This window comes from Malus sylvestris, chromosome 3 (assembly GCF_916048215.2).
Source record: "Malus sylvestris chromosome 3, drMalSylv7.2, whole genome shotgun sequence".
Lineage (NCBI taxonomy): Eukaryota > Viridiplantae > Streptophyta > Magnoliopsida > Rosales > Rosaceae > Malus > Malus sylvestris.
In genome coordinates, this window is record NC_062262.1 from 2,190,348 (window position 1) to 2,216,080 (window position 25,733).

At 39.1% G+C, this 25,733-nt stretch overlaps 2 protein-coding genes across 11 annotated transcripts in view; both read left to right on the forward strand.

The window, feature by feature from the left end:
• Window positions 1-193: 193 nt before the first annotated feature.
• Window positions 194-16,846, forward strand: LOC126616264 (E3 ubiquitin-protein ligase UPL1-like). 2 transcript variants are annotated; one of them, XM_050284279.1, is made up of 17 exons: window positions 194-530; window positions 2,186-2,281; window positions 2,363-2,569; window positions 2,830-10,297; window positions 10,406-10,767; window positions 10,847-11,164; window positions 11,748-11,949; window positions 12,044-12,330; window positions 12,751-13,022; window positions 13,235-14,366; window positions 14,460-14,606; window positions 14,804-14,884; window positions 15,098-15,323; window positions 15,413-15,552; window positions 15,951-16,057; window positions 16,177-16,349; window positions 16,465-16,846. In XM_050284279.1, the coding sequence occupies exons 1-16, from the start codon at window positions 498-500 to the stop codon at window positions 16,277-16,279; spliced, it is 11,181 nt and encodes a 3,726-aa protein (XP_050140236.1). In that variant the 5' UTR covers window positions 194-497; the 3' UTR covers window positions 16,280-16,349; window positions 16,465-16,846. The 2 variants fall into 2 exon arrangements, with proteins under 2 accessions (XP_050140236.1, XP_050140237.1); XM_050284280.1 differs by having other exon boundaries at window positions 2,833-10,297.
• Window positions 16,847-18,530: 1,684 nt separating this feature from the next.
• LOC126616289 (F-box protein CPR1-like) overlaps window positions 18,531-25,733 on the forward strand; it is a 64,137-nt gene continuing 56,934 nt past the window's right edge. For 2 of the 9 annotated variants that reach the window (XM_050284321.1, XM_050284318.1), the window contains exons 1-2: window positions 18,531-18,699; window positions 19,052-19,927. In XM_050284321.1, the coding sequence (XP_050140278.1) occupies window positions 19,102-19,927 (826 nt within the window). In that variant the 5' untranslated portion in view covers window positions 18,531-18,699; window positions 19,052-19,101. Of the gene's footprint in view, window positions 18,700-19,051; window positions 20,302-20,421; window positions 20,509-25,733 lie in introns of those variants that run through there. The other 7 variants (XR_007621085.1, XM_050284326.1, XM_050284324.1 and 4 more) reach the window with 7 other exon arrangements.

The following is a 25,733-nucleotide window of genomic DNA, read 5'->3' on the forward strand; positions in this document are numbered from 1 at the left end:
AGTATAATCAGCTGAGGTAACTTGATATCGTAAATGGGGAGCGAGATATAGTATATTTAATTTTTCATTTTCTCCTTTTATTTTTCTATACAAAAAAAGTATTTTATTTTTATCTCCTTTTGGCTTTTATATTTTCCAAAATTTTCTGTAATTTCCTGCCCCCTCTATATATACCACCCTTTTAGCTTCTTTCTGAATAATCTATTTCTTCTCCAATTCTCTGCTTCCCCTTCTCTCTCTGTGCGATCCCATCAAAACCCTAATTTTGATCGCCAAAAAGCTAAAATTCCCTCTGATTACTCTAAAAAATTCGAAGCTCGACGATCCGATCATCGTCAAACCGCCCATACAAAACCTTGCTCACTTCAAGTTTAGTTGGCTCAGAATTTTAATTTCCCCAATTCAGCCTCTGCTCTTCGATCAATTCTTGGTTTTCAGGGATTGATCGGGTTCCATTTCAAAGAGTTTCTCAATCGTGCAATGCTTTCAGTTCCAATATGAAGTTAAAAAGAAGGAGGGCGGTTGAAGTGGTCAGTATATTTCACCTATGGAATCGATTTGATTGTTTTATGCTTACATGCGCATGATATGTATGTGGACAAGAATAAAGTACTGGGTTTTCGCTATATTTTGATTTCGAGAAGTTGATGGTTTTGGGTTATGTTCTTTTTCCCCTTTTCTTTTGATTTATTTCTCTTGGTTGTTTAAATTATTATGTTTTCTCAATTCTCAGTGAGTGGCGCTTTTGTTGCAATTGCTTATTTGGTTGGTATTGGGCGTCTATCAATTTTTTGTTTTCGTTGGCTGTTTAACTAGGGATTGATACAAGATAAGAAAGTTTGAATTTTTTGCTCTTCTTATTGAATTGATTACACAATTCGGAGTACGAGAATGTAAAAATATTCAGCCTATTAAGCGAGATTTCCATTCTTGCTTGACAATTGCAATTAATACTAGGAAGATTTTAGAGATGATTATTCATGACCAATCCAGTTGACTATATTTGTTTGATTATTGTTTTTAGTGATTTTCTGCATCGAACATCCATCTGAATTTTATTTGTTTTTGTTGAACTTGCTAATATTGATTTTTTTTTGGGCGGGGGGGGGGTGTCATACATACATGACAGATTGTTTTTGCGAAAAAGAAGTTTTAATCTTTTTATATGGATGCAATATCTAAATGGAACAAGATTGATTGGTTTTGACATTTATGCTTTAATGGTGTGTAGAAAATATGTGGAAACTGGATAATTGTTACCTCAAGGTGAAGTTAGGAGTTCGTCATTTTCTTTAAGATTTTCGCTATGCATTAAATTAAAATATCTGTGAAGTTAGGAGTTCGTCATTTTCTGTGAGACTTTTGCTATGCATTGAAATATGTGAGACTTAGATTCATGAATTGTTTTGAAGTTATAAATCTAGTACATTCACATCACACAATAAAATTTTGCTCAAGCATATACTGCATTTAGCTTAAAGTGTGAGATGAATTGTGAGTGCGTGAATGATCTTAATTCCTTATAAGCATCTATTTGAAGATGGCGCTCTTAAGATTTTCAGTAATTAAACTTTATTAAGTGAACTTAACCATATTATGTGGAGGTTCATTAAGGTCAATCCAAGCCACTTTAATCCATTCTTTAAAGGTACCACAAGTGTGGCACTATTAACAACAAACTTTTTCCAGTGCCTCAGTTTTGTTTACATTAGTTTCAGTGTTGCTTATTTCCTGTAAGTAGTACGGAGATTTCTAACAAAGTCATGGGGGGTAATGTGTGTTAAAACAAATTTCTCTAGGATGTGATCCTTCGCCCATGAGCGGTAGGTCTCGGGTTCGAGACTTGGGAGCAGCCTCTCCATAAATGGGGGTAAGGCTAGCCGACATTCACCTTTCCCAGAACCTGCGTAAAGCGGGAGCCTTGTGCACTGGGTACGACCTTTATGTGATCTTGTTTGCACTACGTTGTAATGTTGTATGTGCCCTTCTCATTGTTTGCACACATTGTACATCCCTTCCTCATTGCACCTGAAGACCTTATTGTTTACAAATGATTCATCTCTTTCTGGTGTATTTGTTATGTCTCTGCTATAGTTGGGTACTAATTTTATATGAAAGCAATTTGGCGAGTCTGTAAATTGCTAACAATTATTTGTACTTTTTGTTTGGTCTTGTTTTGTTTCAGCCTCCAAAAATTAGATCCTTCATCAATAGTGTTACTGCTGTTCCCTTTGAGATTATAGAGGAACCTCTGAAAGGTTTCATCTGGGAGTTTGATAAGGTGATTTTATAACCTTTAACTGTTAAATTGATACGGTTATTTACATGCAATATGATTTATATGCTTTTATTTCTTGTGCAGGGAGATTTCCATCATTGGGTTGATCTTTTCAACCATTTTGATTCATTTTTTGAGAAGCATGTAAAATCCAGGAAGGATTTGCAGCTTGATGATAATTTTCTAGAAAGTGATCCTCCTTTTCCGAGGGAAGCTGTTCTTCAAGTTCTCCGTGTAATAAGGATAATTTTGGAGAACTGCACAAATAAGCATTTCTACAGTTCTTATGAGGTAAAATTTCCATCATTCACCTCTCTGTCATTGGTGCATAATTATTCCACCTAGATATATAATTATACCGTTATTGCTTTTTGGGGTATTGTATATTGGATGAAGGCTTATTTTAGCTGGGTTGTGATGACTAACAACTCTGATTATTGTGCATTTCATTGTGTTATTCTTTCTTATATACATGAGTCAATTTCATTTGTTTTCAATTCCTCCTCCTCCCATTCTTTAATTTTATTTCTTTGTTTCATATGTTATTGCAGCAGCATCTTTCATCTCTGCTTGCTTGCACTGATGCGGATGTGGTTGAGGGTTGCCTGCAGACTTTGGCTGCTTTTGTAAAGAAAACAGTCGGAAAGTATTCCATTAGAGATGCTGCACTAAATTCAAAGTTATTCGCTCTTGCACAAGGTTGGGGGGGAAAAGAAGAGGGTCTTGGATTAATTGCTTGTGCAGTACAGAGTGGTTGTGACCCTGTTGCCTATGAATTAGGTTCCACCCTTCATTTTGAGTTCTATGCATCCAATGATTCAACAGGTGACATCCCTGCCAACCAAGGATTACAAATCATTCACTTACCTAACATCAACACTCATCCAGAAACGGATCTTGAGCTTTTGAGTAAGTTAATTGCTGAGTACAAAGTACCCTCAACCTTAAGATTTTCTTTATTGACAAGATTGCGGTTTGCAAGGGCTTTTGGTTCTGTAGCTACTCGGCAGCAGTATGCATGCATCCGCTTATATGCCGTCATAGTTCTTGTTCAAGCAAATAGTGATGCTGACGATCTTGTTTCTTTCTTCAACACTGAACCTGAGTTTATCAATGAATTAGTGTCATTGTTGAGCTTTGAGGATGTGGTTCCTGAGAAAATTCGAATTCTATGTCTTCTTTCACTGGTTGCTCTTTGTCAAGATCGATCCCGGCAGCCTACTGTTTTGACTGCTGTCACATCTGGTGGTCATCGTGGAATCCTATCCAGTCTCATGCAGAAGGCCATTGATTTTGTCACCAAAGATACATCAAAGTGGTCTGTTGTTTTTGCTGAGGCTCTATTATCTCTTGTCACAGTTTTGGTGTCATCATCATCAGGTTGTTCAGCTATGCGTGAAGCTGGTTTTATCCCCACCCTTCTGCCTTTGCTTAAAGATACAAACCCACAACACCTTCATTTGGTCAGCACATCTGTGCACATTTTAGAAGCTTTTATGGATTACAGTAATCCTGCTGCTGCATTGTTTCGGGATTTGGGTGGTTTAGACGATACAATCTCTCGCCTACAGGTGGAAGTGTCTCATATAGAAAATGTCTCAAAGCATCAAGATGAGGATTCTGACATCATTGGGAGTAGTGCACAAGTAGTTGCAGGAACTTCCACAGAGTTAGACAACATGCAGCCTTTGTATTCAGAACCACTGGTTTCATATCACAGACGACTGCTTATGAAAGCTTTATTGCGTGCTATATCCCTGGGGACTTATGCCCCTGGAAATACTGCCCGTGTTTATGGCTCAGAGGAGAGTCTATTGCCGCAATGCTTATGCATTATATTTAAAAGGGCAAAGGATTTTGGTGGCGGGGTATTCTCACTGGCGGCAACTGTCATGAGTGATTTAATACACAAAGATCCTACCTGTTTTCCAGTCTTAGATGCAGCAGGCCTTCCTTCTGCCTTCTTGGATGCTATAATGGATGGAGTTCTTTGCTCTGCGGAAGCCATTACATGCATACCACAGTGTCTGGATGCCCTATGTTTAAATACTACTGGTCTTCAGGCCGTGAAAGATCGCAATGCTTTGAGGTGTTTTGTGAAGATATTTACTTCAAGAACTTATCTGCGTGCCCTGACCAGTGACACACCAGGCTCGTTATCTAGTGGATTGGATGAATTAATGCGCCATGCTTCCTCATTGCGTGGGCCTGGAGTGGATATGCTGATTGAGATCTTAAATGCCATTTCAAAAATTGGACATGGGGTTGATGCTCCTTACATGTCAATTGATCCTTTGGGCTCTTCTACTCCTGTTCCCATGGAAACAGATGGAGAAGAGAGGAATTTGGTCCTGTCTGATAATGGGGAATCATCCAAAACGGAGAGTTCAGAGCAGACTGTGGAACCACCTTCTGATTCTTCAGTGGGGAATGTTGAATTATTCCTTCCTGATTGTGTGAGCAATGCTGCACGTCTTCTTGAAACAATACTTCAGAATGGTGACACATGTCGTATATTTGTGGAGAAGAAGGGGGTCGAAGCTGTCCTGCAGTTATTTACCTTGCCTTTGATGCCTCTTTCTGTTTCAGTTGGCCAGAGTATTTCTGTTGCATTTAAGAACTTCTCACCACAACATTCTGCTTCTTTGGCTCGGGCTGTTTGTTCATTCTTGAGAGAGCATATGAAATCAACAAATGAACTCTTAGTTTCAGTTGGAGGGACTCAACTTGCTTTGGTGGAATCTACGAAGCAAACTCAAGTTTTGAGACATCTTTCTAGTCTTGAAGCTATTCTATCTCTGTCTAATGTTCTGTTGAAAGGGACCACTACTGTGGTGTCTGAACTGGGTGCAGCAGATGCAGATGTATTGAAAGATCTCGGAAGCACATACAGGGAAATAATTTGGCAAATCTCTCTGTGCAATGATGTCAAGTTAGATGAGAAGATCAATGCTGAGCAAGAACCAGAGAGTGCTGAGGCAGGTCCAACTAATGCGTCTGGAAGGGAGAGTGATGATGATGCTAATATACCAATGGTGAGATCTATGAATCCAGTTTCTATCAGGAATCAGCCCTTGTGGGGTGGAGAACGCGAGTTTCTTTCAGTTGTTCGCTCTGGTGAAGGTTTGCACCGTCGTAGTCGTCATGGGTTTACACGCATAAGGGGTGGAAGGACAAACCGACATTTGGAGGCTTTAAATGTTGATTCTGAATCTTCATCAACAGTATCGGAGACATCTACTTCCCAGGATTTGAAAAAGAAAAGTCCTGATGTTCTTGTGATAGAAATCCTCAACAAGCTGGCTTCCACACTGCGTTCCTTCTTCACAGCTCTTGTCAAGGGATTCACATCACCAAATCGGCGTAGAGACTCTGGGTCATTGAGTTTGGTTTCCAAGACTCTTGGAACTGCCCTAGCTAAAATATTTCTCGAGTCTCTTAGTTTCTCTGGGCATTCTACATCAGCTGGGCTTGATACTTCACTGTCAGTCAAGTGTCGATATCTTGGCAAAGTTGTCGATGATATGGTGTCACTTACATTTGACAGCAGGCGGCGAACTTGTTATACTGCAACAGTAAATAATTTCTATGTGCATGGTACTTTTAAGGAGCTGCTTACAACATTTGAAGCTACTAGTCAGTTGTTGTGGACACCACCATACTCTGTGTCAGCGTCAGGTATTGATCCTGAAAAGACAGGTGAAGGAAGTAAACTGTCCCACAGTTCATGGCTGCTTGATACTTTACAGAGCTATTGCCGTCTGCTCGAGTATTTTGTTAATTCTTCTTTACTCTTATCCACAACCTCTGCATCTCAGGCGCAGTTGGTTGTTCAGCCAGTTGCAGTTGGTTTGTCAATCGGGCTTTTCCCTGTGCCAAGGGACCCAGAAGTTTTTGTTCGTATGTTGCAATCTCAAGTTCTTGATGTGATACTTCCAGTCTGGAACCACCCTATGTTTCCAAATTGTAGTCCAAGTTTCATTGCTTCTATTGTCTCTCTTGTCATGCATGTATATTCTGGTGTTGGAGATGTGAAGCAGAATCGCAGTGGCATTGTTGGAAGTACAAACCAGCGAATCATGCCCCCACCACTTGATGAAAATACTATTACCACCATTGTTGAGATGGGTTTTCCAAGAGCTAGAGCAGAGGAAGCTCTTAGGCGGGTGGAAACAAATAGCGTTGAAATGGCCATGGAGTGGCTCTTTAGTCATCCTGAGGATCCTGTGCAGGATGATGATGAACTGGCTCGGGCACTAGCTCTTTCACTAGGAAATTCATCAGATGCATCCAAAGCTGATAGTGTTGAAAAGTCTGTTGATGTACTGGCAGAAGAGGGTTGTGTGAAAGCTCCTCCTGTTGATGATGCCCTTGCAGCATCGGTCAAATTGCTTCAAAGTAATGATACCATGGCATTCCCATTGACAGATTTGCTTGTGACGCTTAGCAACCGGAACAAAGGTGAAGACCGTCCAAGAGTTGTATCTTATCTTACTCAACAGCTAAAGAATTGTTCATTGGATTTTTCTAATGATACCAGTGCATTGAGTATGGTTTCACATGTTATTGCATTACTTCTTTCCGAGGATGGAAGCACAAGGGAAATCGCTGCACAGTATGGCATTGTGTCTACGGCAACAGATATCTTGATGAACTTTAAGGGCAAGGATGAGTCAGGCAATGAGTTTCTTGTCCCAAAATGTATCAGTGCTCTTCTGCTTATTTTGGATAACATGTTGCAATCAAGGTCCAGAATTTCTGAAGGTACTCAAACGGGGGCTTTACCTGAATTATCTGGAGAGCTTGCGTCAATCCCTGCATCAGATACAGAGAAAAAACAGCCTATGGATGCCCATGAAAGAGATTCTGCCATGGCATTTGAGAAAATATTGGGGAAATCTACTGGTTATTTGACTATGGAAGAGAGTCATAAGGTGCTAGCAGTTGCTTGTGATTTGATAAAGCATCATGTCCCAGCAATGATCATGCAGGCTGTTTTACAATTATGTGCTCGCTTGACAAAAACTCATGCTCTAGCATTACAATTCCTTGAAAATGGAGGCCTGGCAGCTCTATTTGGCCTTCCAAGAAGTTGTTTTTTCCCTGGATATGATACTATTGCATCTGCTATCGTTCGCCATCTCCTTGAAGATCCACAAACACTGCAAACAGCAATGGAATTGGAGATTCGCCAAGCCCTGAGTGGAAACAGGCACGGTGGGCGCACTTCTGCACGAACATTCTTGACATCAATGGCACCTGTAATCTCCAGAGATCCAGTAGTTTTTATGAAAGCTGCTTCTGCGGTTTGCCAGTTGGAGACATCAGGAGGTAGGACCTTTGTTCTGTTATTGAAGGAAAAAGAGAAGGAAAAGGAAAAATCTAAAGCAGCAGGTGATGAGGCTGGATTATCTTCCAATGAGTGTGTGCGCATTTCTGAAAATAAGATACACGATGGATCTGGTAAATGCTCAAAAAGTCACAAGAAGATCCCTCCCAATCTCACTCAAGTGATAGATCAGCTTCTTGAAATAGTCTTCAAATACCATTTCCCAAATAGCCAGGAAGACTCTGCTAATAACCCATCCGCTATGGAGGTAGATGAACCCACTATGAAGGTGAAGGGTAAATCAAAGGTTGACGAGACAAGGAAAGTGGAGTCTGAATCTGAAAGATCTGCAGGGTTGGCTAAAGTTACCTTTGTTCTCAAATTACTGAGTGATATTCTTCTTATGTATGTACATGCAGTTGGGGTTATACTTAAACGAGATTTAGAAATGACTCAATTGCGGGGATCTAATCAACCAGATGGTCTTGGACATGGTGGTATACTGCACCATGTAATTCATCGATTGCTTCCACTCACCATTGATAAATCTGCTGGACCTGATGAATGGAGAGACAAGTTGTCCGAAAAAGCTTCTTGGTTCCTGGTAGTTCTGTGCGGTCGTTCCAGTGAAGGGCGCAGACGAGTAATTATTGAACTTGTAAAGGCTTTATCCTTGGTTTCGAACTTGGATATTACTTCCACCTTATTACCTGATAAAAGGGTTTATGCGTTTGTTGATTTGGTGTATTCAATTCTGTCAAAAAATTCATCATCTAGCAACTTACCTGGTTCTGGGTTTTCACCAGACATAGCAAAAGGCATGATAGATGGGGGAATGATTCAGTGTCTGACTGGTATCCTTCGGGTGATTGACTTAGACCATCCTGATGCTCCCAAAACTGTGAATTTGATACTCAAGGTGTTAGAAAGCCTAACAAGGGCTGCTAATGCTAGTGAGCAATACTTTAAATCTGATGAGACGAGCAAGAAAAAATCCACAGGGTTGAATGGAAGATCTGATGGTCAGGTAACTGCCCCATCAGCTGATACAACTGTGGGGGATAATCAGAATACAAGCAGTGAACAGGGTGTGGGAGGTATCGTACAGGTTGTTCAAGGGGATCAAGGAACTTCTCAAAGTGAAGCTAATCCTGATGGAAATCCAAACCAGTTGGTGGAACAAGATATGAGGATAGAAGTTGAAGGACCGCTAGCTTCTAATCCATCTATGGAGCTTGGGATGGATTTCATGCGTGAGGGGATGGATGAAGGTAATGTACTGCACAACACTGATCAAATTGAGATGACTTTTCGTGTTGAGAATAGGGCAGATGATGACATGGCTGATTTAGAAAATGACATGGGTGATGATGGCGAGGATGATGAGGATGATGATGAGGGAGAAGATGAGGATGAGGATATAGCAGAGGAAGGTGGTGGCATGATGTCTCTTGCTGATACTGATGTGGAAGACCATGAAGGTAACGGCTTGGGAGATGATTACAATGATGAAATGATTGATGAAGATGATGACGATTTTCATGAGAATCGTGTCATAGAAGTGAGATGGAGGGAAGCCCTTGATGGGCTTGACCATTTGCAGGAAATTGGACAACCTGGACCTGCAAGTGGTCTCATTGATGTTGCTGCTGAACCTTTCGAAGGGGTTAATGTGGATGATTTGTTTGGTCTGAGAAGGCCGTTGGGTTTCGACCGCCGTCGTCAGACAAGTAGGTCTTCCTTTGAGCGATCTGTTACAGAAACAAATGGATTTCAACATCCTCTCCTTTTAAGACCATCCCAGCCTGGGGATTTGGTCTCAATGTGGTCAGCAGGTGGAAATTCATCCAGGGATCTAGAAGCCCTGTCATCAGGGAGCTTTGATGTAGCTCATTTCTACATGTTTGATGCTCCTGTTCTACCTTTTGATCATGTACCAAGCAATATTTTTGGTGACCGCTTGGGTGGTGCAGCACCCCCACCGTTGACTGATTATTCTGTAGGTATGGATTCATTGCAGTTATCGGGCCGAAGAGGGCCAGGTAATGGTCGATGGACCGATGACGGCCAGCCTCAAGCAGGTCCTCAAGCTGCTGCTATTGCACAAGCAGTGGAGGAACAGTTTATATCACAATTACGCAGTCTTGCTCCAGCTGATATCCCTGCTGAACGACAGTCCCAGAACTCAGGAGTGCAGGAGAAACAGCCAGATCTCCCTCCTTTAAGTGATAGTCAAGTAGCAGTGGAGCGTGATGACAGCCATGAAAGAAATGAAGATCAGCATCAAGTTGGGGTTGATGAAACAACACATCAAGTTAACTCAAGTTCTGACGCTGCTCCCTGTCAAGAACAAGTCAATCCAGAATCTGTAGTCGAAGGTGCAGGGGAGTTCTCACAGGTACCTGAACCAATGTCAATTATGCCACCTTCAACCAGCAGTACACCAAGCGATAGCATGGACATTGGTGATGGGAATGGTGCTGCTGGTGAGCAAGTAGGGTCAATGCCAGGTTCTGTCAACTCGTCTGCAGAAATAAGTGCTGGTTTACAATGTGAAGGGGTCTCTGCTGTGCCTTCTAATGCCCATGATGTTACAGTGGTGGAGGCTGTGGGTTGTGATAGATCCTCAAGAACAGAGGGGCAGGTTGGTAATGTGTCGGCAAGTTTCGGTTTTGATGTGCCTACTCCAGGTGATTCTCATACTTTTTTTATGCCAACAAATGTTGATGTTGATATGAATTACATTGGTGAAATAAATGAAATTGGCCATCCCATGCCTGCTTTTGAAAATCGTACAGATGAACCATCAAGGGAAAACACAACTGTTGCTCCAGAAGCTAATCAGGCTGAACAAGATTTGAATAATGAGGCTAATGGTGCTACTACAATTGATCCAACCTTCTTGGAAGCTCTACCTGAAGATTTGAGGGCCGAAGTTCTTGCTTCACAGCAAGTTCAACCCGTTCAACCTCCATCTTATGTGTCACCTTCTGCAGATGACATTGATCCTGAGTTTTTAGCAGCCCTTCCTCCAGATATCCAAGCAGAAGTTTTGGCTCAACAAAGAGCACAACGGGTTGCACAGCAGGCTGAGGGACAACCGGTTGACATGGACAACGCTTCAATAATTGCTACTTTTCCAGCTGATTTACGTGAAGAGGTTTTCATCTGGAACTGCATCTTTCATGACTACGTTGTAATGATTATTTGTCTTACATATGTAATTTTTCTCGGTCCAGGTGCTTTTAACTTCTTCAGAAGCAGTTCTGTCTGGATTGCCTTCTCCATTGCTCGCTGAAGCCCAAATGCTAAGAGACCGAGCAATGAGTCATTATCAGGCTCGCAGCCTTTTTGGGACCAGCCACAGGCTAAATAACCGGAGAAATGGATTGGGTTTTGACCGGCAGACGGTGATGGACAGAGGTGTTGGAGTCACTATTGGCCGGAGGGCAGTTTCTGCTCTTGCAGACTGCTTAAAGGTTAAGGAAATTGAAGGAGAGCCGCTTCTGGATGCTGATGCATTGAAAGCCTTAATTAGGCTATTACGATTAGCGCAGGTAAATCCATATTCCAATTATGGGTAATTGGAATGTTTATAACTGGTTTTGAAAGTTTCATGTTTATATATTAGTTGAAATATGAATTTTAGATTTTCTTTAAAAGATGAACAAATTTATGTTTACTATTCAAGTGTGAAGCTATCGTTCCAATTAGAGGTCGCACTTGGTGCGATGGCAAGTGCCTTCGCCCATGAGCGGTAGGTCTCGGGTTCGAGACTTGGGAGCAGCCTCTCCATAAATGGGGGTAAGGCTAGCCGACATTCACCTCTCCCAGGCCCTGCGTAAAGCGGGAGCCTTGTGCACTGGGTACGACCTTTTTATTCAAGTGTGAAGCTTTTGTTGATGGGAATAATATTCTGTAAAGGACCTCACATGAAAAAATTTCGGTTTGTTGAAGAGTAGAAAACTGAGTGGGTTGTATTTTCTCAATTTTTGCTGTGAAAGACCTCAAATATAACACATTATTTGAAAATCACATGCATACGTGCATGTACTACGTACAGTCTCATACAATCACTCATTAAATGACCATCTTCTGCTAACATGATGCCTTTTTTTTTTTTTTTTTTTGTGTGGTTAGCCCCTTGGTAAAGGACTCTTGCAGAGGCTATTGTTGAACTTATGTACCCACAGTGTTACACGAGCAATCTTAGTTCGCCTTTTGCTCGATATGATCAAACCTGAGGCTGAGGGCTTAGTCGGTGGATTAGCAGCTATTAATTCCCAAAGGCTTTATGGTTGCAATTCAAATGTTGTTTATGGTCGATCACAGTTGTTAGATGGTAAGTCATCTGACGCGCCAACAGTTACTGCAGTATATTTGTTTCTTCGATTTATGAACTAACAATTTGTTTGCTTTTTCTTCTTTTTCAATAGGTCTTCCTCCCTTGGTGCTGCGTCGAATTCTTGAGATCTTGACTTATTTGGCCACAAATCATTCTGCTGTGGCAAATATGTTATTCTTCTTTGCTTTCTCTGGTGTTCCTGAGTCATCAAGCCCTATGCATGTGGAAACCAAGAAGGACAAAGGCAAGGAGAAAATTGGAGAAGCAGGATCTTCAAAAACTTCTGGAAACACCCAGGATGCTGACATTCCCCTGATATTGTTCCTGAAGCTCCTGAACCGACCTCATTTTGTACACAGCACTGCTCATCTTGAGCAGGTACAACCTACTCTATTATTAACCAGTTTAAAATGACCTCGGGCAGAGATTATTTTCTATTTGTATATTTAATTAAAAGTGTAAAGTCCCTTGTTAGTTGTTAGATATCCACATATCTTCAATGATACGTGAGACCTTATCTGAATTTAAGATTGGAGTAATTCAATTGTTTGTAATGTCCGACTCGTCAACCATTCTGGACAAACCCTAGTACCTGCTCCATAACTATTTCTCTTCTTAAAAATTTAGAAAATAACTAAGTATATGTTAGAGAACTGCGTATTGCGTGCCATATCTCTTGTTGTACATGTGGAGTCATAATCTTGATTATTTTATTGCTAAATCGTGTCCTACATCATGATCCTTCTAAAAAAATTTATAGTTCAACACCATCTCATGTTTTTTTTTTGGGTGCTACAGGTCATGGGCCTGCTTCAGGTTGTTGTATATACTTCAGCTTCAAAATTAGAGGGCCAGTCTCAATCTGAGGGGGCAGATAAGCCTGTTGGTGAAGCATCAGGGGATGGTCAAAAGGGTCCTCCTTTGGAATCAGAATCTGGTCAGGGAGATAAGCCTGTTAGTGGTGAATCATCAATTTCAGATGGAAAGAGGAGTACGGATACATATAATGTTTTCTTGAAGCTGCCAGAATCTGATCTGCACAATCTTTGCAGCCTTCTTGGTCGTGAGGGGTATTATTAGCTCTCTAATTCTTACAATTTTATTCTTTGAACGTATGTGCAGGTTTTTTTATATTAACCGTTGTGACTTTATATGAGTAGTTGCTCCTTTTGTATTTGCATGTCCTCTACCAACCTATTAGACCCTCCACTCATTTCTTTGTGCTACAGTATATGAACTATGTTTTTATGAGTGTCTAATCTGAGTCCATTTACTTGATTAGGCTTTCAGATAAACTTTATATGCTTGCTGGTGAGGTGTTGAAGAAGTTGGCCTCAGTTGCAGCGCCCCATCGAAAACTTTTTGTCTCAGCGCTGTCAGAACTAGCTCATGGTTTGAGTGCCTCAGCTGTTGGGGAGCTTGTCACTCTCCGGAACACACATATGTTGGGTTTAAGTGCTGGATCAATGGCTGGGTCAGCAATCTTACGTGTATTACAAGCACTTTGCTCCCTCACCTCACCTAGGGCTAGTGAGAATTCAGGACTGGAGAATGATGCGGAGCAGGAGGAGCATGCCATCATGTGGAAGCTAAATGTTGCACTTGAGCCACTGTGGCAAGAATTAAGCAACTGTATAAGTGCGACTGAAACAGCGCTGGGTCAGAGTTCTTTCTGTCGAACCATGTCTATAGTAAATGTTGGAGACCATGCACAGGGTTCTTCTTCATCTCCTCTCCCCCCTGGAACTCAGAGGCTCCTGCCTTTTATGGAGGCATTTTTTGTTTTGTGTGAAAAGCTACAAGAGAACCTCTCTACAATGCTGCAAGATCAGGCGAATATAACTGCAAGAGAAGTCAAAGAGTCCTCTGGAAACTCAGATCCTTCAACTACCAAGTGCCACAGTTGTGGGGATTCTCAGAGAAAGCTTGATGGTGCTATTACATTTACAAAGTTCGCTGAGAAGCACCGCCGGCTTTTAAATGCTTTTATCAGACAGAATCCAGGTTTGTTGGAGAAATCCCTTACTATGATGCTGAAGGCACCAAGGCTAATTGATTTTGACAACAAGAGAGCGCATTTCCGGTCAAGAATTAGGCATCAGCATGAGCAACATATCTCTGGTCCTCTGAGAATAAGTGTTCGGCGGGCTTATGTTTTGGAGGATTCTTATAATCAGTTGCGCATGCGGCCTACTCATGACATGAAGGGTCGATTAAATGTCCAATTCCAAGGGGAAGAGGGTATTGATGCTGGAGGTCTGACACGAGAGTGGTATCAATTACTGTCGAGGGTCATATTTGACAAGGGGGCATTGCTTTTCACCACTGTAGGAAACAATGCAACTTTCCAGCCAAACCCTAATTCTGTCTACCAGACAGAACATCTGTCATATTTTAAATTTGTGGGCCGTGTGGTAATTCTTCTGGACTATTGACTTTTTGAAACCGGCTTTATAATTCTGTATTAAATTTCTCTTTAACATTTGCTGCTCTGATAATTCATTCAGGTTGCAAAGGCACTTTTTGATGGGCAACTTTTGGATGTTTATTTCACTCGATCCTTCTACAAGCATATACTTGGTGTAAAGGTGACTTACAATGATATAGAGGCTGTGGATCCTGATTACTACAAGAATTTAAAGTGGATGTTAGAGGTTAGTGTGCTTTTGATCACACACTGATTTTTAAGAGTTCCAAGGTTGGATTGGAATGGGTTTCGTTGTCGGTTTATATCTTGTTAACTGATCTAAGATGTAGTGGTATTCTGAACTTCTGTTTCTGCGTGGATTAAGACTCTCAGTTCCTTTGTTGTGTACGTTTCTTTTAATTTTAATTTTTTTCGTGTGTCCAGAATGACGTGAGTGATATTCCTGACCTGACGTTTAGCATGGATGCGGATGAAGAAAAGCATATCCTTTATGAGAAAAACCAGGTATTTGAATGATATTCCTGATTTATATGCAACTTTTTATTTCTGTTCTTTCTTTTTGAAAGCTTTTGGTTTTTCACGTAGTGTTATTATAAAGTCTTCCTTAGATGCTTATCTGATTTTCATTCAGTGTTATAACATTAAATTGAGCTCATGGGTTTGACTAATGTTGTACTTGTTCATTGTGTTTTCCTTTCTTTCTACCTTCTTGAAAAGGTTACTGATTATGAGCTGAAACCTGGAGGAAGAAATATTCGGGTTACTGAAGAAACGAAGCACGAGTATGTTGATCTTGTAGCTGAACATATCTTGACAAATGCTATCCGTCCTCAAATTGATTCCTTCCTGTACGGGTTTCATGAATTGGTCCCGCGAGAGCTTATCTCTATTTTCAATGACAAGGAGCTTGAGCTACTCATCAGTGGTCTTCCAGAGATTGATTGTGAGTTGCATTTTGAATGAGCGTATTATTTAATAGATATGATATTTTGCTTCTGTTGTGGTATCTGAATGGTAACATTGTCCTTGCAGTGGCTGATTTGAAGGCCAACACCGAGTACACTGGCTACACATCAGCATCTGATGTTGTTAAATGGTTCTGGGACGTGGTTGAAAGTTTTGACAAGGAGGACATGGCGAGACTGCTGCAGTTTGTGACTGGAACATCAAAGGTAACTGTTTTGTACTACAAAAGAAATATGAAATAGTATATATACTTCTCCATATCTGCTGGTTCACGACTAAAAAGGATATTATATGGGCTTTTGTACTTTCTGATAATGTACGACCCCCCCTTTTCCCTTGGCCAATCCCCTTTTTCCAACAAACCAACCCCTCCCTTTATAATGTTCATAACTTTTTTCACAGGTTCCGTTGAAAGGGTGACTTATGTTGTTTTTACCCTGAGCATTTTACCTTGATATCAGTTGCCTATAGACTCCATAGATCATTTTCATTTCCTGTGAACATGATTTTTGACAATGCGCATATTGTCTCATTGAACTTTGCCATTTTATAATGATTGGAAATGGCTTGTGTAGCTGTTGATTTATATGTTTGCGATTTTCAGGTTCCATTGGAAGGTTTCAGGGCGTTGCAAGGTATCTCTGGTCCTCAGAAATTTCAGATTCACAAGGCTTATGGAGCTCCTGACAGGCTGCCCTCCGCTCATACATGGTTAGTGTAAACATAATTTGTTTGGTCCCGTCTTACCTTACAAAAAATGTTCATTTCTTTGTCCCCGTCACATTCTCGTCAAGCTCGATGCGTCTGATGTGTTCCTATGTCTTTTCCAGCTTTAACCAGCTAGACCTTCCTGAGTACACCACCAAAGAACAGCTTCATGAACGATTGTTACTTGCTATTCATGAAGCTAGTGAAGGATTTGGCTTTGGTTGACAGAAAAGAATCTCAGCAGATATTGTTTCTCCAGGGTTCCAGTCATCGGTCGTATAGTTAGCATGTACATGTCAGTTCGACATCCTTTTTCTTTCCTTGTTTCGAATCCCTTCGCTAATCCTTTCTGAAATCAACTCAATTTAATTTGTGATTTTCGTTCTAATTCCCCCCCATTCTTCGCGCAGATGACAGAACCGGTTCTGAATTTTAGCTTCCAGAATTACAGCAGCTTTTGGAGAAATTGAATGAAGGATTTTGTTAAGAATTCGGAAACCATTATCTTACCGGAGGCCGGTAAGCTCCTCGGTGACAATGGATTGAAATTGTAGAAATTATTTTGCGGATTCTTAACGTGTCGGAAAATTAGGGAGTCGGTACAGATGGATATGGATAGAAAATCTGTTCTTTTTGGTGTTTATATTAGATCTCTATTTAGATTAGTCAGTTTTCTTCGCTTTCTCTGACCTGAATGTTTGGTAATAAGCCTAGGAATATGTATATGTATATGTAATTCCATATGGTTTCTTTTGGATTTTAATTTATTTGAAGGCGAGAAGGTGATTCCAATTTTGCTCTCAGTTTTATTTGTACAAATGAACATGCCCTCTAGCCCGTCGTTTGCGGGAGAAATTTACTTGACGGTGGCAGTATCCCAAGCCAATCTACGTTTGATGTTTGCTATTGGCAATGCATCCGTGATTCGTTTAGGATACTGCAACAATGTCATCTCTTGCCTCGAAGTTGTTCTAATGATTAGTCGGGTTTGTAACCATTTTTCAACAATGCAATATGTACTTAAAATGCTTGATTTTCCATTGATATTTGATTTGAAATAGAGAGTAAAGGAGGGTTGAGAGAAGAAGGATAACACACCGTCACCGTATCTTAATAAGGGCTCGTTCGACACTGCGTTTGGGGTGGAGAATAGTTGTTTCAAGTAACCAAAAGCAATGTTTGACAGAAAACTAGAAAGTGATTATGGATTATAATTGCTTTTTAGTACTTTTTGGAGAGTACTTATAAATACTTATAAGAACTTGTATTTTTCATGAAGAAAATGGAAAAAGTATTTTTCATGAAGAAAATAACTCGTTCTCTCCTCTACTCTTCCACACCCCCTCTCTTCTAGACTTGGAATTGAACAAATCAAATCATAAAAGAGATGCTGAAGAGATTTTTTTAAAGTGGGTATTTTTATGGACTCTCTGTCACCTTATAGTTTAACACTAATTTTCATGTCAACATTATAAAATATTGTGGAAAAAATATGAAATGTCAGATAGTTCATGAAAAGTTTCACTTTGAAAAAGTCTTCGTAACATTTCTCATCAAATGATAACCAATGAAGAAAAAATCAATTAGAAGCGCAAAAAGAATAATTGGAGAGAGCGAAAATTGCTATTTGAAAAATAATTTTGTCATAATTTAACAAAGGCCCAACTAGCTCATAAAAAATCTCTTACAACTTCTAAAAATAACAATTTAATTAAATAAGAGCAAATTAGTGAAGTAAATTGAAATGAAAAAAATAGTAAAATAGAATGAAGTTGTCGCTCATTCTTTTTCAACATTTTGAAATATTAATTAGGGAACTTTAACGAAAAACACCCGGTACTGTTCATTTTAACGAAAAACCACATTTTTACACTAAAAAGTCAATCCTGGTACTATTCACTTTACCCTTTATTTTGTCCTTATCATTAAAACTCAAAGTTTTCAAACCCTTTTCATTAGTTTTCCTTATTAATTACTGATTTTTTTTGGTATAAAATATATAAAAAGATTAATCATCACTCGCCTTGACGGGTGGTGAATGATTAATAGATTATAATGAAGGGAAAAAAATATAAAAGCTTGCCCGTAAAGTAATTTACTTTTTTCATCTTTCTCTCCCTCTTTCTTTTGCATTTCTTTTAGGGGTGTGTTATCCATACACTCATTTTTACTTCTTACATACCCTGTTAATTTATATCCGTTAGATCTTCTTCAATTCATCCGATCCGACGGTCGAAATCCAAAAAAGTATGACAGAAGTAAAAAGGAGTGTGTGAATATCATATCCCTTCTTTTATATCGGATGAGAATCTTTTTTTAATTCTTTTTGTAAGAATACTAAAGATTTTCATATTATAACAGTTCATTATACATCGTATATATTTTTTATTATTTACTATTTATATTTAATTTTAATTAAAATTTTAAATAATTTCTAATAGCATGATTATGTGAGATAGATTCAAATCATTTTATATCAAGCAAAGCCCGGCATTTTGTATTAATGTTGCGCTGCCTTTTGCTTCGATCAGATCGAAATTGCAGCCTGGGAATCCATATTTTCACGTTTTGTTTTTCTATCAAGCAAAGCCATTGCTCGACCGAGACTCGCTTCCTCAGCTGCGTTTTCCTGTTCATCGAATACTGTGAGTTCCTGAAGCTTTTCTTTTTTAATTTCTTTTTCTTGGGGCTTATTAAGATAATTTATGCTATAACAGTTGAGGATTTGGATTCAGTGTTCGTTTTTTCAGATGGGTTTTTTATTTTATATGCAATTTTTAATTTTTTCTGTTTTGGATATGGACGTTGCTCTGCTGTTAAAACAGTTGCTTTCATCTGATGGAAATTGCTCTGCTGTTAAATTATGAAGAGAATTTATCCAATAACAATTTTGGAATTGGATTTAGAGTTCATTTTTTCAGATGGGTTTTTAATTTATATGCATTTTTTTTTTAATTTTTAAGTTTTTGAACAGATGTTGCTGTGCTGTTAAAATAGTTGCTTTGATCAGATGAAAATTGCAGCCTGGGAATTCAAAGTTTGAAACAATGGCTCACAATTTTCCTGAGGAAATCATACATGATATCCTGTTTAGATTACCTCCTAAATCATTGATCATATGCACCTCGGTGTGCAAGCCATGGAACTCCATGATCAAAAGTCCCAGCTTTATTCGCACCCACCTCAGCCGTACAATTGATCTTAATAACCAGTTTGGCACCCACCTCCTCCTTCTGGACTGTATTCGACCTCTTTATAGCTACGTCAATGACAAATTTCCAATGCAGAGGTATTGCAGTTTGCGTTATGACAACCTTGCTTTTGATGAGTACTGCAAACTAGAATTTCCAGTTGCTCCCAAGGAAGAACTGCGCAATAAAGTTTTAGACATGGTCGGCGTTTGTAATGGGCTGGTGCTTCTTGCTGATAATAAAGTTTGTTCAGGTAACACCTTCATTTTATGCAACCCGTCTATGAGAAAGTCAGTGACCCTTCCTAAGTTTCATCTTAACATCAAGATGGATCTTGTTTATATTGGTTTTGGTTTTGACGCTGTGACTAATGACTACAAGGTTGTGAAACTTACCCGTGGTTATCAACCTGACAATCTGAATATTCTTTATGAGGTTTATTCACTGGCTGGTGGTTCATGGAGTGATCCTCTTTCTTTGGATCACATATGTACCTTTAACAGTATTAACAAACTCCATGCTTTTGTTAATGGAGCCATTCATTGGATTGCATGCTGCAATTTGGCAGATGGTGCTTATGAATGTTTCATTTTGGCGTTTGACGTGGGCAGCGATTCATTTCACAGGATAATGGTACCAAAGAATTTCAGAAGCTCAAAGCCCTACCAGTTGTCTGTTTCAGGTTATGGGAAATCTACTGCTCTCTGCGGGCATTATTTCATTGATTCTTTTGAGCCTTATCTTGAGATATGGGTGATGAAAGAGTATGGCATGGAAGAGTCATGGACCAAATTGACAGCTCTAATTTCACCAGGTCCAGAAAGAAATTCTTTGTATGGGCCGTTATGTTTTAGAAAGAGTGGTGATGTAGTGTTGGTACCGTTTGATGGTTCTGAGGATGATGATAGGTATGGATTAGTTTGTCTAGACCTTGGGAGCAAACAATTTACATATCTGGGAATTGATGGATATAAACCCTACTATGCTGAATCTTATGTTGAGAGCCTCGTCTTACTCGACAACACCGATGCAGTTTCCTACTGAAGAAAAGAAGAGGTAAGGTGGTAGCATTGGTTTTTCTTTGGTTTTCATTGTCTTGTCGTTCTAATGCATATACCTCCAAGTCTCCTACTGAGTGTGACATGGTATGACCATGCGATTAACGAATGAATACAGCACGCTGAAGTGTAATTGTATTCATTCGTCCTCCATGCAGGTAGAAAACGAGGCAAATAACCTTCAAGACTCTTACGATACCTTCCGTGTAGATGCGCGGTGCTAGCCTTGCTGCTTCTGATGTTAAATTGTTCCAAAGTGTATCAAGATTTTCAATATTTGATCAAATATAGGGTATAAATACTTTGTCATTTCAGACTGTCCAAACAAAGCAGCCATATAAAGTGGTGTCATTCCTTCGCCACCTGGAATTGTTGGCAAGAACCTATTGTTTTGTATCAAAATATCGGCAATTTCTACGGTTCCAGCTGCAGCGGCAAAGCTCAGTGCCGTATTTCCTTTTTTGTCTTGAAGTGCCAGGTCTTCTTCATCTATCATTTTGACTAGTTCTGTCACAATCTGAATATTATTTTTTGCTCCTGCTGCAACGTGTAGAACGGTTTCCCATCCTTTTGTTATGCTAGCAATTAAGAGTGCCGGATTGATATTTAAGATGCCTTTGGTGGTTTCCCAGTTGCCTTTCATTGCAGCTTTGTAAAGGGGCATACAAAAGTCTAAGTATGCCTCTCCTGTGATGGATGCAAGGGATGAAGTTAGACTGAGCATATGGTTAATTTGTGTTCGTAGAATATATATGCGTACACAAATACTCTCGTAGAAGAATTTGGCATACCATCTATTTAAAATTAGATTGATTATTGTCTAAATAGATGAACCGTCTATTACTTTGTATCATTTAGTCGTTCATATGCATCAAAGAAATAAACGGTTCATTTGAGGATTACTTGTTATCAAAAAATCGATTTGTTCAATACATATGCATGGAAGAACGAATTCCAATTTGGCCAAATTTACTGATTTTTTAGAAAACTTCATCCTAATCCTTGAAAAACATCACACTTAGACTAAAACCTTTAGTAAGATTAAAACTAATTTTAGTTCGTTGAGTCACTGTAAATGTCAACATACATTTAATCACCTCATATGTTAATTATATTTTGATGTATTATTTCTCTTTTTCTTCATAATTTTCATTTCATTCATCATAATATTTTGTTTTAGACATTTAAGTAAACTATAATATTTTGTTTTAGACATTTAAGTAAACTAACTTATTATATTATTTTTAGACATTAACTTATATAATATACTTTGGTATATCCATTTCGAAACAGACATTTAGATGCATTGATTAAATAGAATACATTTTGATACAAATATTTAGTTACATTAATTCATTATAATAAATTTTGGTACATATATTTTTATACAGATATTTAAATAAATCAATTAGAGGTCGCACTTGGTGCGATGGCAAGTGCCTTCGCCCATGAGCGGTAGGTCTCGGGTTCGAGACTTGGGAGCAGCCTCTCTATAAAATGGGGGTAAGGCTAGCCGACATTCACCTCTCCCAGACCCTGCGTAAAGTGGGAGCCTTGTGCACTGGGTACGACATTTTTTTTTATTTAAATAAATCAATTCATTTTAATATATTATCAGTACCGTAACATCCCACATCGCACAGGGGAGTGGATCCTCTAAGCCTTATCACTGTTCTAAAAATCCCCGCCTAGCGCCGCCTAGGCGCTAGGCGGCTGGTCACCGCCCGATTAATGACTAGACTGCCTAGGCACCCGCCTAGCCCGCCCAGACATGCTGAGGCGCCTACCTAGCCGGCCCAGACCCGCCTAGACACCTGCCTAGGTTGCAACTCACTTAGATAAAAAATAGATAACTTTCATTTTGCATTTTATTGTTTCCAATAAATTATAAGAGACTTATTGAACACTTAAATAAACACACACTATATGTTTGCTCCCTATGTTTTCATTATGTTCTAATACTTCATAATATATGTCATTCTATTTTCTAGTTTATGACCAAATTATGTATATTTTAAGTATAAACAGACACTTATTTACATGAAATATAATAGATTTACTTAAATTCGTCTAGTCTGCCTAGGCGCTAGGCCCCATCCCGCCGCCCAACTAGCGCCTAGCGCCCAAGGAAGAAAATATCGGTAATATCGGAAATATCGGTAGTCCGAAAACACGGAAATATCGATGGAAATATCGGGATAATATTGATATCGATAAAAATTACATGGAAACCACGGAAATTGTAAGAAAAACTTGGAAATTTTTATTGAAACTTTGCAGGATGTTTATTTAGTCAATTATCTATTAGTTTATCACAAAAAATTGGAAGGAAATGCATTGCATGATGGATTTAACTGATTTAAGTTGATTATATAGCGAGCTGGCAAACATTGTGAGTGTAGAAAATATGTAGTAATTAATGAAAGAAATTTAAACACATCATAATCATTTATATATAATGAATTAGTACAATATTTTACACTTTATACATTGTATGGTAAGATACATGAGTGACATATTCTTATAACGGGTACATATCAATTAGTATCTATCCATCCACCAGCCATTAACGATGACGCATCGAATCAGACATATGAACAGACAAGTACGTGCTTGCTAGTGCTGAAGCTACTCAAAGAAAAAGACAGGAAATTAATTAAGCAACCACCGTGAATGACTTGACAACGACGATGTCCCTAGACACCGCCTGCAGCTAATTTCATACATCTCGCTTCCATTTTTTCCTTGAAACAGCATTCACCGTGCGAGTGGTCACCAACCACTCCACAACGAAAACACGTAGGTATATGAGCACGCTTTCGTTCATGCCTGCACTCGTTATCAATGGAACCACAATGCAAACACAGTATAACAAAGCCCTTGCCAACACTTTTTACCGTCTGTGGGAGTTGCAGAAGATATGGGTAGCTTACACTATAATGGGGACCCCCGACATCACCACTGCAACATTCACACTCATGAATTTCTTTTTTTTTTCCAAGACCGTGTGGACAGAGAGAGTCTTGAACAACCTTTACTTCTTTCTTCTCATCTGTACATGTGTTTGAGGAGATTAATGCACAAATAGTCTGGACCGACCACACACTTAAATAAAGACCTTTAATTACTAATTTGTATTCATACTCAGGAATTTCTTCAATCGCTGTGTGACCAAAATGCCGGCATATTTGGCATTGAATCTTCCCTCCAGTAAAGCTATCAAAAGGAGAGAAATGAGGCAGTCCAACATGTGCAGCACCGAGAAACCTAGAACAAAATTATAGGCTCTAGAAATAGAACCGGAAGAACACGAGCCAGACGAGGAACCACCACTAGAACAAAATTCGAGTTGTTGCTGTTGTCCCACATCGCCCAAGGCATAAAGAGAAGCTGGTGGAGGGACTATAAAATGGACCTGTTGTCCCACATCGCCCAAGCATAAAGAAGAAGCTGGTGGAGGGATTATAAAATGGACCATCAGCCCAAACTTAAAAGCATACCAGAAAATCTTTACCCTTAGCGATATTATCGCAATATTTACGATATTAGTGATAATATCGCGATATTATCGATAATATCGCGATATATGAACGATAATTAAGGGACAAGTGGGAAAATATCGGTATCTAAAAAAATGACAATATCGGCGATATTTCGCCGATAATATCGATATTTTGTTCCTTGCTAGCGCCTTTTAGAACATTGAGCCTTATATGTACATTCTCATCTCTACCTAGCACGAGGCCTTTTGGGAGCTCATTGGCTTCGGGTTCCATCAGAACTCCGAAGTTAAGCGAGTTTGCGCTAAAGTAATCCCAGGATGGGTGACCCACTGGGAAGTTCTCGTGTGAGTTCTTAGAAACAAAACCGTGAGGGCGTGGTCGGGGTCCAAAGCGGACAATATCGTGCTACGATGGAGTCGAGCCCGGGATGTGGTGGGGGTCGGGGCCGAGATGTGACAATTTGGTATCAGAGCCAATCTTTGGCCGGAAGTGTGCCGACGAGGACGTCGGGCCCCTAAGGAGGATGGATTGTAACATCTCACATCGCCCAGGGGAGTGAATCCTCTAAGCCTTATATGTACATTCACATCTCTACCTAGCATGAGGCCTTTTTGGAGCTCACTAGCTTCGGGTTCCATCGGAACTCTGAAGTTAAGTGAGTTTGCGCGAGAGCAATCCCAGGATGGGTGACCCACTGGGAGTTCTCGTGTGAGTTTCCAGAAACAAAACCGTGAGAGCGTGGTCGGGACCCAAAGCGGACAATATCGTGATACGGTGGAGTTGAGCCCGAGATGTGGTGGGAGTCCGAGCCGGGATGTGACAAGTACACTTATGTATTCCCATATTTTTCTTATATGTAACTAATTTTATTTGATTTTTCTTTTGAATTTTTTTTCTCATTTAGGTTCATTTTTAACGTGTAAGAGGGGAGGAAGTTTTTTATTTTTTATTTTTTTTCCGGACAAACAATATTATCTACACTAAAGAGAAGGGAGTTGGTTAGTCTCACAATTGGCTAGCAAATGTGGTTCAAATTCGCTTTTGACGAGAATTGAACCTAAGACCTCATAAATGAACTAAAATGTGTATTTTTTTGTCATAAAATTAAAATGTGTGTATTATTCAATTCAAATATTTAATGGGAGACTTTAAACAAAAATACATATTTAAACTACATATCAATAAAACATTCATTGTCAACAAAAACTCTATGAAATTACCAGTTTAAACATCTAATTAAAACTGAACGTGAATAAGAAATATGGGTCGAAATGTAATTTCAAACAATCAAAATTTTGTTGTTTTTTTTTTGTCAAAGCCTTACCTACATGTTATTCTAACATATCTCTAATTAAAAACTAAAAAAAAATCAAATAAAATTAGAGCTCTCTCCCACTCCCACATTATCTCTCACTCTCTTCTTCTCTCCTTCTACCTCAAAAACAAAAATATTTTTTTTTCACACATACTCTGTATGTGGCCATATGCTAGTTAAGTATTAAATAAAAGTCGAATATGTATTCAATTAAAATATACATCAAAGAATTATAATAATTTGTAATTTAACAGTACATTTTATATCAATTTTAATATTTTTGAAGGATTAAAGTTAGAACTCCTTAATTTCTTTTACAAAATATAATATTTTAATCTAAACTACATATCAATAGAACCTTCTTTGTCAACCAAAAGATGGTGAAAAAACTATTTAGTTTTCTATTAATGTAATTTCATAAGACAAAATTTTGCTGTTTTTTGTTTGAGCCTCACCTACATGTGACTTCAACATTCCTAATTTAAAAAAAAAATTAAAATTTTAAATTTTTTTTTAGAAAAAACCTATCTCCCTCTCTCCCTACTTCTATGTTCTCACTCTCTTCATCTCTCTTTCAATTTAAAAACCAAAAACAAAAAATTTCACAAACTT